The 14,176-nt window shown below is 48.6% G+C and overlaps 1 protein-coding gene across 2 annotated transcripts in view; it reads right to left on the minus strand.

Moving 5' to 3' along the window:
- Window positions 1-3,682: 3,682 nt before the first annotated feature.
- The window catches only part of MTCL1 (microtubule crosslinking factor 1), a 128,388-nt gene continuing 117,894 nt past the window's right edge, over window positions 3,683-14,176 (minus strand). For both annotated transcript variants that reach the window (XM_030926150.1, XM_030926149.1), the window contains exons 13-14: window positions 10,130-11,663; window positions 3,683-4,853 (exon numbers count right to left, since the gene is read on the minus strand). In XM_030926150.1, coding sequence (XP_030782010.1) covers window positions 4,620-4,853; window positions 10,130-11,663 — 1,768 coding nt within the window. In that variant the 3' untranslated portion in view covers window positions 3,683-4,619. The remainder of the gene's footprint in view (window positions 4,854-10,129; window positions 11,664-14,176) is intronic.

A 14,176-nucleotide genomic window follows, 5' to 3' on the forward strand; every position in this document is an offset into this window, starting at 1 on the left:
TGGGAGTCTAAGTCTCTTTGTAAGTCTCTAAGGACTTGCTTTATGAATCTGGGTGCTCCTGTATTGGGCACATATATATTTAGGATAGTTAGCTCTTCCTGTTGAATTGATCCCTTTACCATTATGTAATGGTCTTCCTTGTCTCTTTTGATCTTTGCTGGTCTAAAGTCTGTTTTATCAGAGACTAGGATTGCAACCCCTGCTTTTTTTTTTGTTCTCCATTTGCTTGGTAGATCTTCCTCCATCCCTTTATTTTGAGCCTATGTGTGTCTCTGCATGTGAGATGGGTCTCCTGAATACAGCAGACTGATGGGTCTTGATTCTTTATCCAATTTGCCAGTCTGTATCTTTTAATTGCAGCATTTAGCCCATTAACATTTCAGGTTAATATTGTTATGTGTGAATTTGATCCTGTCATTGTGATATTAGCTGGTTAATTTGCTCGTTAGTTGATGCAGTTTCTTCCTAGCATCGATGGTCTTTACACTTTGGCATGTTTTTGCAATGGCTGGTACCAGTTGTTCCTTTCCATGTTTAGTGCTTCCTTCAGGATCTGTTGTAGGGCAGGCCTGGTGGTGACAAAATCTCTAAGCATTTGCTTGTCTGTAAAGGATTTTATTTCTCCTTCACTGATGAAACTTAGTTTGGCTGGATATGAAATTCTGGGTTGAAAATTCTTTTCTTTAAGAATGTTGAATATTGGCCCCCACTCTCTTCTGGCTTGTAGAGTTTCTGCCGAGAGATCTGCTGTTAGTCTGATGGGCTTCCCTTTGTGGGTAACCCGACCTGTCTCTCTTGCTGCCCTTAACATTTTTTCCTTCATTTCAACTTTGGTGAATCTAGCAATTATGTGTCTTGGAGTTGCTCTTCTCGAGGAGTATCTTTGTGGCGTTCTTTGTATTTCCTGAATTTGAATGTTGGCCTGCCCTACTAGGTTGGGGAAGTTCTCCTGGATGATATCCTGAAGAGTGTTTTCCAACTTGGTTCCATTTTCTCCCTCACTTTCAGGCACACCAATCAGATGTAGATTTGGTCTTTTTACAGAATCCCATACTTCTTGCAGGCTTTGTTCATTTCTTTTTCTTCTTTTTTCTTTTGGTTTCTCTTCTCGCTTCATTTCATTCATTTGATCCTCAATTACTGATACTCTTTCTTCCAGTTGATCGAGTCGGTTACTGAAGGTTGTGCATTTGTCACGTATTTCTCGTGTCATGGTTTTCATCTCTGTCATTTCATTTATGACCTTCTCTGCCTTAATTACTCTAGCTGTCAATTCTTCCACTCTTTTTTCAAGATTTTTAGTTTCTTTGCGCTGGGTACGTAATTCCTCCTTTAGCTCTGAGAAGTTTGATGGACTGAAGCCTTCTTCTCTCATCTCGTCAAAGTCATTCTCCGTCCAGCTTTGATCCGTTGCTGGTGATGAGCTGCGCTCCTTTGCAGGGGGAGATGCGCTCTTATTTTTTGAATTTCCAGCTTTTCTGCCCTGCTTTTTCCCCATCTTTGTGGTTTTATCTGCCTCTGGTCTTTGATGATGGTGACGTACTGATGGGGTTTTGGTGTAGGTGTCCTTCCTGTTTGATAGTTTTCCTTCTAACAGTCAGGACCCTCAGGTGTAGGTCTATTGGAGATTGCTTGAGGTCCACTACAGACCATGTTTGCCTGGGTATCAGCAGCAGAGGCTGCAGAAGATAGAATATTGCTGAACAGCGAGTGTACCTGTCTGATTCTTACTTTGGAAGCTTCCTCTCAGGGGTGTACTCCACCGTGTGAGGTATAGGGTGTCGGTCTGCCCCTAGTGGGGGATGTCTCCCAGTTAGGCTACTCAGGGGTCAGGGACCCACTTGAGCAGGCAGTCTCTTCTGAGTCCCTTCTCAGATCTCAACCTCCGTGTTGGGAGATCCACTGCTCTCTTCAAAGCTGTCAGACAGAGTCGTTTGCGTCTGCAGAGGTTTCTGCTGCTTTTGTTGTTGTTTAGCTGTGCCCTGTCCCCAGAGGTGGAGTCTACAGAGACAGGCAGGCTTCCTTGAGCTGCTGTGAGCTCCACCCAGTTCGAGCTTCCCAGCAGCTTTGTTTACCTACTTAAGCCTCAGCAATGGCGGGCGCCCCTCCCCCAGCCTCGCTGTTGCCTTGCAATTAGATCGCAGACTGTTGTGCTAGCAATGAGGGAGGCTCCGTGGGCATGGGACCCTCCCGGCCAGGTGTGGGATATAATCTCCTGGTGTGCCCGTTTGCTTAAAGCGCAGTATTGGGGTGGGAGTTACCCGATTTTCCAGGTGTTGTGTGTCTCAGTTCCCCTGGCTAGGAAAAGGGATTCCTTTCCCCCTTGCACTTCCCAGGTGAGGCGATGCCTCGCCCTGCTTCAGCTCTCGCTGGTCGGGCTGCAGCAGCTGACCAGCACGGATTGTCTGGCGCTCCCTAGTGAGATGAACCCAGTACCTCAGTTGAAAATGCAGAAATCACCGGTCTTCTGTGTCGCTCGCGCTGGGAGTTGGAGACTGGAGCTGTTCCTATTCGGCCATCTTGCTCCGCCCCCTCCAGGACTTTTTCATCACCCCAAACTGAAACTGCGTTCCCATTACACACCATTCCCCATTCCCTCCTCAAACCTCGTAACCACTGTTTTACTTTCTCTCTTTGAATATGACTACTCTTGATATATAAACAAGATACATGGAGCCAAACAATAATTGCCATTTTGTGGTCGGCTTATTTCACTTAGAATAATGTGCTTAAGGTTCATCCATGTTGTAATATGTCAGAATTAACTTTTTTTTAGGACTGAATAGTATCCCTTTATATGCATATACCACAGTTTGTTGATCCATTCATCTGTCAATGGACAACTGGAGTGTTTCCACCTTTTGGCTATTATGAATAATGCTGCTATGAATGTGGGTGTGCAAACACCTGTTTGAGTCCCTACTTTCGGTTCTTTTGGGTGTATACCCAGAAGTGGAATCCCTGGATCCTATGGTAATTTTATGTTTAACTTCTTGAGGAAGCCATAGTGTCTTCCACAGCAGCTAGGCCATTTTACTTTCCCACCAACAGTGCTCAAGGTTCCAGTTTCTCCACATCCTTGCCAACACTTGTTGGTTTTTATTTTTTGAAACTATTTCTGTTTAAGGATGAAGCTGTAGTAATGCTAGGATAGCCTATTACATTAGCTCATCTAGATAAGAAGAAAATTGTTGGGTTAATGAAGCGGTAAATGAAATATTAGAGTGAGAAGCCTCAGCCTGAAATCACTCTTTTTGGGCTCTTCAGTAGCATCACTTCTTTGTAGGCTTCTACTCCACCAAACACTGGCTACATCTCAGGATCAGAGGTGGAACGGCCTCTTCTGGAGTTACTGGCCACTCCCTCTCTCCTAATGAGCAGAGCTGGGAGAGAGGCCGGGCACACTCTGACTTGTAGGTAACCAGTTTCCTCACATCCCTGCCCACACCACAGTTTTGGCTTTCAACAGTGAAGCTGTCTCTCCATCCTAGGACTCTCTTACAGAGAACAGTAAAACTGCAACATGATCACGTACCCAAAGAGTGCATTCCCAGCAAGATATATCAGCAGCTGTTACCTCCTTACATGATCTCTCTCCCTCATTCCCCTAGCCACGGAAAACTTTCCATCTGAGTCCTCAGGAAAAGATGGAGGGTGTGTGAAATGAGAGACCAAGACATGCTGCCATCTCGGAAGGGCTTTATTTCTACTTCATCACGGTCTCATACAGACTCAGAGGCACCAGCATGTGTTTCCATTTGGTATCCTCGTGACTTTTTGTCGTGTTTTCCCTTAAGAAAACTTGGAGTAAACTCTGTACATTGCCAGTTAATCTTTTCACGATAATTTAAAAATGTTGCTGTTGGATCATCGATGCAAGAAGACCAACAATAAAAGTACAGTACAAGGAAATTCACAACATGTTACAGTGGAACAGACTGAGTCACATTTAGGTGATGGCGAGGACACAGTAGCGGTATATACATGCACCCGAAGACGTGCAAGCCAAGTAGGATAATACAAGGATCATACAGTGAAGTTTCTAAGCCCACTGAGGGCTTTGTACCTTTTCAAAAACGTCCTGTATCCCCTCCAGTATACAGAATATCTGTCTTGTCTACTGGCTTCATGGCTTTTTCACTACAAAAAGTTCACTGAATCAGACAGTCTGAAGCATTTAAAAAGTCTTAAAAAACAGTAACACTGACAAAATAAAATTAACTTAATCCACTCTAATTCAACATGGAAATAAACTGAACCAAAATATAACAGGGCAAATTTAACAGAGAGGCAGTCAGGTATTGACAGCAAGGGTGTTCAGAATCTCTTAAAATGTACATTTTTAAAAACTTTTATTTTTTAAATCTATTTATACCTTATTTACCTTTTCATTTAATATACTATGTGTAAAAAAGATGGAGACAAAAATAGTTTTCTGAGCTATGAAAAAAATTAAGTTATTACAGGCACATTTACTGTTTCATTCTAGAAACATCTCAGTTTCACAGGTTGAACATTCAGCAGCTGTGTGTTTTTAAAAAACATTCTTTGACCTTGAGAAAACTAGATCTCTCCTTTTGGACAGAGTTTTGTTCATGGCGATGGTGTGGTTATGCAAATTACAGTGAATTATACTGTGATAATCCATGCAAGCTTGCATCACGGTGTGGCTGCTCCTCGGGCGGCTCCTCGCCACCATGCTCCTCCAAGGACGTCGGGTCTCCGGGTGACTGAGGCTGTGAGGCAGTGGGGGAATGTGGGGCCCAACGGGACGGAGGGCGACGGTTTGCTGGTCTCTCGGGCCTGGAGAAGCAGGGCTCTAGGGATGGAGCTAGTGCAGAACAAGGTAGTTCCTTCAGAGCCGAGAAAGGGAGACAGGGTTACTCAGACCGGCAGTGTCACCAGCGGATGATTCCCCCAAACACACTTCTCAACAGAGTCAAGTGAGATGAAGTACACACCACAGGCAGCTCGTGAATATTAACGACGCTCTATGCTCATGCAGAATAACTTAAAATAATGAAGAATTCCACACATGTGACATGATCAGTGACATGAATGGGAAGAGACCAATTATGATTAAACACAGCAATATTGTGAGATGAGTCAGCTTGCAAAGCTCCTTTAGAATTGGGCTGGGGTATACAGAAGACATGGCAGAGTGACTGTGGCAGCAGTCTCCACAGGCCACTTCAGCATATTTCCATCTGGTAGATCTCTTCATTTGGCCCTTTAGAGTGATATATTTAGCTACAGTGGACAAATGAACTGGTCCTATAGGGCCTGGATCTACTGGCAGCCCACAAAGAGACCTCTGATTTCATTCAGCTGTGTTAGCAATGGCAGTCGTCTTAAACGAACTCTGCTACTGTTTATTTGAAATTGACTGGCAGTAGATTAAACAAACTCCCACAACATGGCAAAAATGCTGCAGGCAGAAATTTTAATTTGGGTCTAGTTTTCTTTAATGACTCTTCAATTACAGCAGCATTTTAAAAAGTTGAATCAGAATGTACTGGTGGTTTTGTGTTTCAGGCATCCTAGTGTTCTGAGAACAGATGACGCAAGACACATTCAACCATGTGCAAATCACCTAGAATCCTTATTCTCAAGCTACTTTGTTTTTAAAGAATGTTGAGTTCCTTGTCCTTACTCTACACGTTACAAAACCAGGACACCCAAACTTGGAATTTGCTGATACACAGAAATGTAAAAAGCTGTGGCATGAGGAAACTGAGCTGCCCAGCGTAGAGCCCGCTGGCTGGAATGACACTCAGACATGAAGCTGAGGTGAACTGAATGGAAGGCACAGGAAGGATAACAGAACAAGGACTCTCAAAGGAAGGAAGTGAGTTGGAGAATTTAACAAGATGTGACAAGCAACTGAAAAGACCAGGATGAGAACAGCCCAGCCAGTGGTGCAGGGGAGCAGCAGCAGGGGAAGGATAGATGGCTGCACGCAATGGGCAGTGTCACTCGGGAGAAGATGGAACATGGCAGGGACAGCATGGCCCGAGACAGCGTGGGAGCTACAGGCTTCCAGAAGAGCAATGGGGCGAGTGGTTTCCCTGCCTCCCTCTGGGGTCAGCAGAAAAGGAACAGTGGCCCTGGAGACTATGCTTCATGCTCCCTGCTGCTTTTGTGGCTGGCACGTCACATGGCCACAGGGAGAAGGTTCTGTTCCCAAAGCATTATGCTAACTACCGTGACAACCAGAAACACCTCTCCAGTTAAAACTCCACCAGCCACCAAGATGCAGACTAACTCAAGGTGCTCCTGTGTCATCTCACCACAGCCCACAGTGCTTGGCTGGGACACACGGTTTGGGAAATCTGTATCTGTTTTGTGTCTGTGCTCCCCTTGTTGTAAGTGTGTGTGTTGTGTATTGTATATCTGTTCTGTGTGTGTTGTGTGTCGGTGAGGCTGCTGTCGTAGGTTTATCTGACACCACTGTATCCTGTTCCTTCTGGCTGGTGCTGAAGAGCAGGCTTTGTCTGAGACCAGTACCCCCTCTTTGCCAGCCTCTGCTTGTGAAGGAAGAAAGGTGAGTCTGCATTCAAGGGAATGCTCTTTTCCTTAGTAACACGCCATTGTGTACGAGCAAATGATGCTGGGCTTTCCTGAGAAGCCACTATGGTCGCTGCATGGCATCTTGTCCTGGGATGCTGCCCCTGTAGCACGTTTCTGGGAAATGGCCCTCCCCGTGTTCCTTGTCATTTTTTTTTCACGGGGACACGTCTGCTGTATTCGATAACAGATCCTTTTATACTTAACACTTCGAGTTAAGGTCGGTGGATGAGGTGAGTAGATGACTATATCCTTGATCAAAAACAAAGTATATCTTTTCTCATGTGCTTTGACTCAGACTCTGAAAGCAATTCTGAGACGTTCTCAAGCTATTTGGAGTGGGGATGACTTTGTTCTTTATTTACTCAACAAATATCTATTGAGCATTTACTCTGTCACCTACAGTACTCACTTGGAAGGACAAGATATATTTAGGTTCATTCCTTGTGGTATGATTGTTGAAAAATGAAAAAAAAGCCTCATCACATTAGGGTCCCACCTCATTTCATCACATGCCGGTGCACGTATGTAATCAAAATGTTGGTAACCAGTCCTGGGTGGCTGGGCCCAAAGACCCCCTCAGGCAAGACCCCTGTGCCTAGGATGTCCCCTCCTGGCCAGTATCTACTCAATTCTCTGAAAGCAAATTGGCTGCAAATGTACCAAAGCAGAGAACTCTCAGCAGAATCTCTGTAACCTAAAACCCTTCTTTGCACTGAGTGGTCAGCCCTCTAGCAGGGCAGCTGAGTCTCTGGCCCTGTCTATCTGTTGCTGGGTTTAGGGAGCGTCCTGGAACCCGGGGTGAGCGAGGGTGCTGCCCCCGGGCAGCACTCCCTCAGGCGACGAGTGTCGGGTGCCACTGCGAGTTACACAACACGAGCTCTCCAGACAGCTGGGAAACAAGGAAGAAAGCACTTACAGCGTGAGGCAGGCAGGGCTAGAGTCCCCAGGGGGCAGTTAGTAAGACAGTTTGGTTCTGGACAGAACAGACAGAGAAAGAAAAGAAGATTGGAAAGTGTTTTCTAAACAGGAGAACAATAAAGGTTTCAAGTCAGCAAGCCCCGAGGTAGAGGACCGTCCCTCACTCAGGGAGCGCCACCAGGAGAGACTTGCGGGCTCTCAGATCTAGCACATTCACTCCAAGGCAGGTGCGGGGAGGCGGCCAGGTGCTGGGCAGACAGGCCTGCCCTCTGCCCAGAGAGAAGAAGGAAACTCCATGGAGGAGCCACAGACCTCCCTCTAGTTTCTATGCCCTGAGTCACCCTTTAGCATTTCACATTTCAAACAGCATTTTGGCAAACAGAGAGATGGAAATTGCATGACTGTTATCTAAAACAGAGACCTTGATTCGGCTGCGTTTGTTTTGGTCACGACAACCAAGCTACTGCCACTTACTCTAAAAAGTTCCCCTCATATTTTCCACTTAGGGGAGGAAGGAATAGCATTCATTTTCAGATTGTTCCTTCTCTTCACACTAGAACTCCTCACGGCTTCTCTCTGCACTGCTGAACTGGTGCCATGGTGTCGCGGGAAAAAGAGGCCTGAGTGGTTTATGGGATGCGAGTGCAGTGAGAAAGGGAGATTTCCTGTCACCTGCGTCACTCCTGGGTCTGGATGCCTGAGTGAACATTCAGGGAAAGATTCCGCAGCAGGGCACTGGGTGGGCTTGGAATCAGAAGTAGTCCTGGGGATTTGGGAATGCATACCTAGAACTACTGCATAATTTACGGAGCAGTGGGAAGGGGTTGCTGTGGCCCTAATATATTACATCAATTCAAGAATAATCCCACTGGAATCCAGAACAAGCAAAATTCCAACAGAAATGGAAAAAAGAGCCCGTGGCATTGAGATGCTGCTGCTGAGTGCTCTGTGCCTGCTCTGAGTCCCTGCAACTGCGCTCCCTTCACGTCATCTCTTTTGGTGGCAAACACATCAAGTGAAGAGAAAATCTAAACAAATACGGAGGACAAAAGGGGTTGGGCCACTTTGTACTGATAAAACCATTTTCATGCCATGATGCTGGGATCCCATCATGAACCTATTTTTGCTTGCAGGATTCACTATTAGTAATTCAAAGCATTTTTTGGTTCCTAAAAAAAATTTCTATTTGGTGTGTAATATAGACAACACAGGCACAGCCAGTTAATGCTTTGTGACAGCCTCAATGTCAACTGAAATGAGAGCCCTAGGGAGCCCTAAGAAGGCAGGGCATTCACATATAAATAGACCCTTCCACGGCAGGAGTACTTACCTGAGGACCCCAGAAGGATGGGGTAACAGTAGCCCAAAGAAGACACCATTTGTCACCTGAGAACATTCAACCAGCAGTTTGTCCTCAGAGCATGCAAACAACTTTATCACAAAGACTCAGCTCTTGGAACATGTAGGCCATGTAGTATCAATATTTACATTAGGTGTGAACCATACGGAACTATTACTGTAAGTCATTGGCAGTTCCACAGGTTTGACCTATTCAGATTTCAAGCCTGTATTCTGAGTCAAACATTCACTGGTGGGCCGGACTGGGAAGCTAGCCATCATTTACCCTCTTGTGGGAAATGTGGGCCAGGTGAAACAGGCAATACATTTCCTCCTCTCCCTGCCCATGAAGCCAGGGCTGTTCGGGTCCTGGCGAGAAAGCAGCGGGCAGCCCAGGAGCATGCTGCCGTCCTCCTCCTCCGACCCCTACCATCTGTGGGAGCAGCCTGGCTGGGGGAGTGCTCATGGGGCCAGGTGTTCCCAGCGTGGAGTCTGTTCATCCAGACTCCAGGCAAGTTGGAATCACTCGCCAGACAGACACGTCCTCTCTGTGCTGCACAAACCACAAAGTGGCATCACCATAGCCATCACCACCAGCATATCATCAGGCTTTCATTTTGCTCACTGTACAAAAACACCACATGTGGATACGTATCAGAGCCCAGTTCACAGTGGATTGATTTGTGAGTAGTATCAAGGGCAACAATGATAATCATATTGTATTAGGGCAGGATTTTGATTTTGTCTACTGCTAGGGGGCCTCATGGCCACAAAGAGGGTAAGTGATCTGTGAGCTGCCAGATGGCTGTTTTGTAAGGAAGCCAGCCCAGGAATCGAGATCTTACGGCTCCTGATGAGATGTGCTCGCGCCCACATTGTCCAGACCCTCTGCAGCTCACCTCATGCTGTCACATATGAAGGGCTGCAGTATGCAGAAAGCCTGACACAACTATCCCATCGTTTGTACACGTGCACAAATTCACACAGAAAGAATGCAAGCTATGACCCCAAATGAAACGCCCTGATAAAGGATCAATCACTGAGACTGGGGACAGAACCCAAACCAAATCATGTACCGTATGATTTCCCGAGGACAATAAAAACATTTTCCTTAAAAAAGTTGCTCAGGGTTTTTTCTGCCTATTCTATTCTCCCATAAACCCAACACCTCCCCAGCTCCTGACAACCAATCACGGACGCTTCCTGAGATCAAATGACAGAGCACAATCCCAAATCCCACCCTGCCCCACAGCTAAAGGGAAGAGCTGGTGGGGGAGGGTGTGGGGCACTCGGCATTCATTACCTCCATGGGCCCTGGCTCCGCTGTGTCCCCCAGCGAGTGGCTGTCACTGTGGAGACCCGGGGGCCCGTAGGCAGCCTGCCTCCTCTCCTCCTTTAAGGCATGCTCCAGCAGCTTCTTGTTGAGGATCCGGGCCACGTTCTCAGTGAGTGTGTAGCCAGGGGGAGCAGATAAGTCCTGCCTCACTGGCGTGCCCTCTCCCCCTTCCTCCCTGCACATCTCTGAGCCCACCCCAATGGGGCTCGGTGACCTTCCTCGGGAATTGGTGCCTGTTTCCTGGCCTGGGGCCAGCTCTGGTGGGGGTTCTGCTGAGCGAGACCGACTGCCGGCCCGCAGCCCCTTGTGGAAGGGGTCCTGCACCACGGGGCTGTGGTCGATGATGTTGAAGAGGCTGGAGAGGCCATCATTGATGGTGGTGTGCACGGGGCTCTCCCTTGTGGTGGTGGAGCGGGCCCAGGCTGACTCATTGTACCCTTTCTGGGCCATCCCTGGTGACGTCCTGTTATTTGGCTGGTCAGTTTTGGGGAGGGGCTTCCTCTGCAGCTTGGGAGAACCATACTTGGGGGAGCAGCATGTGCGTTCAAACTTGACCTGCACCTTCTCGATGGCAGGGGCCACCTGTCTGCTCCTAAGGCTTCGGGAAGGAGACGACACGGGTGTAGCACCGCCCCCAGCCTTTGGCGTGAGACACTTGTGGGGGCTGCTGGGGACACCGCTGCCACGCAGGGCTTCAGTCTGCAAGCCCACAGTGATGGTCTGAACAGTCTGGGTCCCCATTGTCCGGGACCCATTGGTCTGGCAGGCCATGTCCTTGACTTGTGGCTCACCAGGGCCAGAGCAGATGGCATTCCGGACAGAGAAGGCCACCTCCTTCATGTCATCACTCAAGTTCTTGGACATCTCCAGGCTGTGCAGTGGGGAGGCAAACCCCAGGGAGGCACAGAGGGGGCTGTCAAGGGGGCGCCGTGCCCCCTCCATGCAGTCCCGGGAGTGCCTGGGGGAGGTGCAAGACCACCTGCTGAGCATGGGTTCTGGAGGGCCCCCCTTGGCATCTCCCAGGCTCCCTCTGGCTCTGCTTGTGGGAAAGGGACCCTCACCACCTGCCACCGTGATGCTGTCGACCCTGCGCACGGCAGGCGGGCTGTGTAACACGCGCACCCCCGACTGCTCGTTGAGGACGTGGCTCCGCAGTGGCTGCTTCTGGCAGTGCTCTGGGCTGGTCATGGTGTCTGTGGTCATGGTGACACTTGTGGTCAGGTACCAGGAGGAGTCGGGGAAAGGCTCCGTGCTGTCCTCGTGCCCTGCCCGCCCCACCTCGGTCCTGTCAGCCCAGAGGTCTGGCCCCCCACCATTGTGGCCCCTGGTGGGTGTGTAGTCCCAGCTCTTGTTGAACTCCTCAATGTACTTGAGGTCGTCTGGAGACAGGGGTGGGGTGATGTCCTCCTTGCTGCTGGTGGACGGCAAGCCCTTCTCAGGCAGGAAGGGGGAGATGTCCATGAGGCGCTGGAACTCAGACATGGAGGACACGGACACTGCCCTGGGAAAAGCAGAAAAGAGGGTGTCAGCCCCCACCACACCAGAGCACCCATGTCCTGCCCTGCGTGGGAAGTGTCAGTGAAGGCGCCTGCTTCCACCCACACCAGGAGAACACTTTCAGCTGCTCATGTGCTGCACTCACAGGCTTATCCTGTGGGCATCTATTGGACTCTGTGTGGCTCTGGAATTGTTCCTGAAGCCTTGCATGGGTCAGAATTTAATATAACCAACTCTGGCTCACACCTGTAATCCCAACGCTTTGGGAGGCCAAGACAGGAGAATCACTTGAGGCCTCAATGCCTCAGTGAGAATTCTCAGGAGACTTGCTCGGACCACAATTGAAGGGTGAAGACGGTGAGTCACGGCGATGGCCAGGTTTTGGCAAGCTGCCACCTGACAGACATAGATTTGGTGTGGATTCTTCCATGTGTTAGCACTTTCAATCTGCCATGAGTTCGCTGAGTGCCTCTCACATGCCCGACAGGTGCTGCAGGGGTGCCAGCAATGCTTTCAGGCTAAGACAGAAAGTGGCTGGAGTGCTTGGGCACAACTACCACCAGGGCAAAGAAGTGGTGGTCAGGAACGGGGCTGGGGCTAGCTGTGCCTGGTGTCTCAGGCCACAGAACCTCTTTGGCCTGGAATCCCTCCAGCTGGGGTGGGATGGGGAGGTGAGGTGTCTACAGACTCACTGTCCAGATTCTTATAGGACATACTGATATTCCTTTCACCCCACAAAGCACAGGCTTAAACCTAGGGATCTAGACTAGTGCAGGCCCTGTGGAAGGGGTCCCAGATTGAGTGTATGGACCACTCCTCCACAGGACCTATTAATGATGATGAGGCCAGAACTGGGGTCTGCTCTGAGCAAGTCCCCATGCCGTGTGTACTGGTACACAGAACCAGCAAAGCTCTGGGTAGCTCTGCTGACAGCTGGCTTCACCTTGGGGGCAAGGCACCCACCCACGTGGTCAGCACCATGGGGTAAAAGAGTAGGCTAAAAGTGACGTTGTTAGGCATTCCATCTTGTATCTTTTTGTTGTTGTTAGAAATAATCTACCAACTGTTCAGTGGTGCTGGCTAGATCCAGGGCCGGAAAGGAAGGGCAATGGTAGGGATGGGCTGATTTGTCCCAAGGTCATGAGCTTTCCAGCAAGTATGAATTTCCTTCTTCTCAATTCAAGGAGTTGCTGAATTAATAATGAGTTTCAGAACACTGTTCGCTGGGGACTGGAAGTGCCGACCACATGCCGACAGCCTGGTCCTTTCCACATTTCTGTGGACATGGCTCATCTAACTCCCACTTTTGCCCACAGAGGAACCGTCTCAGAGTTAAATCAGTGGCACCTACCTGGGTGGGAACTCAGTGCCTCTGGGGCATGGATGGATATGGTGGAACAGAGATGATAAAAAGAGAGAGCAGAGGCATTCACCTCAGCAGTGGCCAAAGCAAACAAAGCCCATTAACCTCAGCAGTAGCCAAAGCAAACAAAACCATGATGAGAAAATGCAGGACACGTCTGGAGCACGTGTAGGCGCTTGCGGGTGCACTGAAGAGAGTGGTGCAAACGTACCAGGCAGCTGGAAGCCAGAAGAAAAGCGGCCGGTGGGGAGGGCACATCCAGTTTTCACTTTGGACATTTCGAGATATACATATATATATATATATATATATTTTTTTTTTGAGACAGAGTCTCACTCTGTCGTCCAGGCTGCAGTGCAGTGGCACAATCTCAGTTCACGGCAACCTCTGCCTCCCAGGTTCAGCAATTTTCCTGCCTCAGCCAGTATTTCCATTTTATAACAAGCATGTGTTACTTTTGAAAGCATAAAGGCTGATGGCTTGAGTAGTGAAGTAGTTGCTCCGAAGCCTAGCCGCAAACACTGATGTGGCTGCTTCTGTGACTGGGGAAGGTGGGAGGGTGTAATGACTAAGCTCTGTTCACTGCTTGTTTTGTGCCATGTGCTGCTTTCATTATGTGTATTAACATACATAAGCTGCAAAAAAAATAAAAAATAAAAATAATCAAAATACCTCCTGTATACAGATGAGGAAACGGAGGCACAAAGCAGTTGAGTAACCTACGCAAGGAGGCAGAAGCGATTTAAACTTAGGCAGTTTGGGCTGGGCGCAGGGGCTCACGCCTGTAATCCCAGCACTCTGGAAGGCTGAGGCGGGTGGATCACTTGAGGTCAGGAATTCGAGACCAGCCAGGCCAACATGGTGAAACTCTGTCTCTATTAAAATACAAAAATTAGCCCGTTGTGGTGGGGTTTGCCTGTAATCCCAGCTACTTGGGAGGCTGATACAGAATTGCTTGAACCCAGGGGGCAGAGGTTGCAGTGAGCCAAGATTGTGCCACTGCACTCCAGCCTGGGAGAAAGAGTGAGACTCCATCTCAAAAATACATAAATAAATAAACAAACCAACCAACCCAGGCAGTTTGGCTCTAGAGCCTGAGCGCTCAAGTACTGTCCTGTACCCCCCAAGGAGGACCAGAGAAGACAGCGTGAAGG

The sequence above is a fragment of the Rhinopithecus roxellana genome, chromosome 21 (assembly GCF_007565055.1).
Source record: "Rhinopithecus roxellana isolate Shanxi Qingling chromosome 21, ASM756505v1, whole genome shotgun sequence".
NCBI classification, from domain to species: Eukaryota; Metazoa; Chordata; class Mammalia; order Primates; family Cercopithecidae; genus Rhinopithecus; species Rhinopithecus roxellana.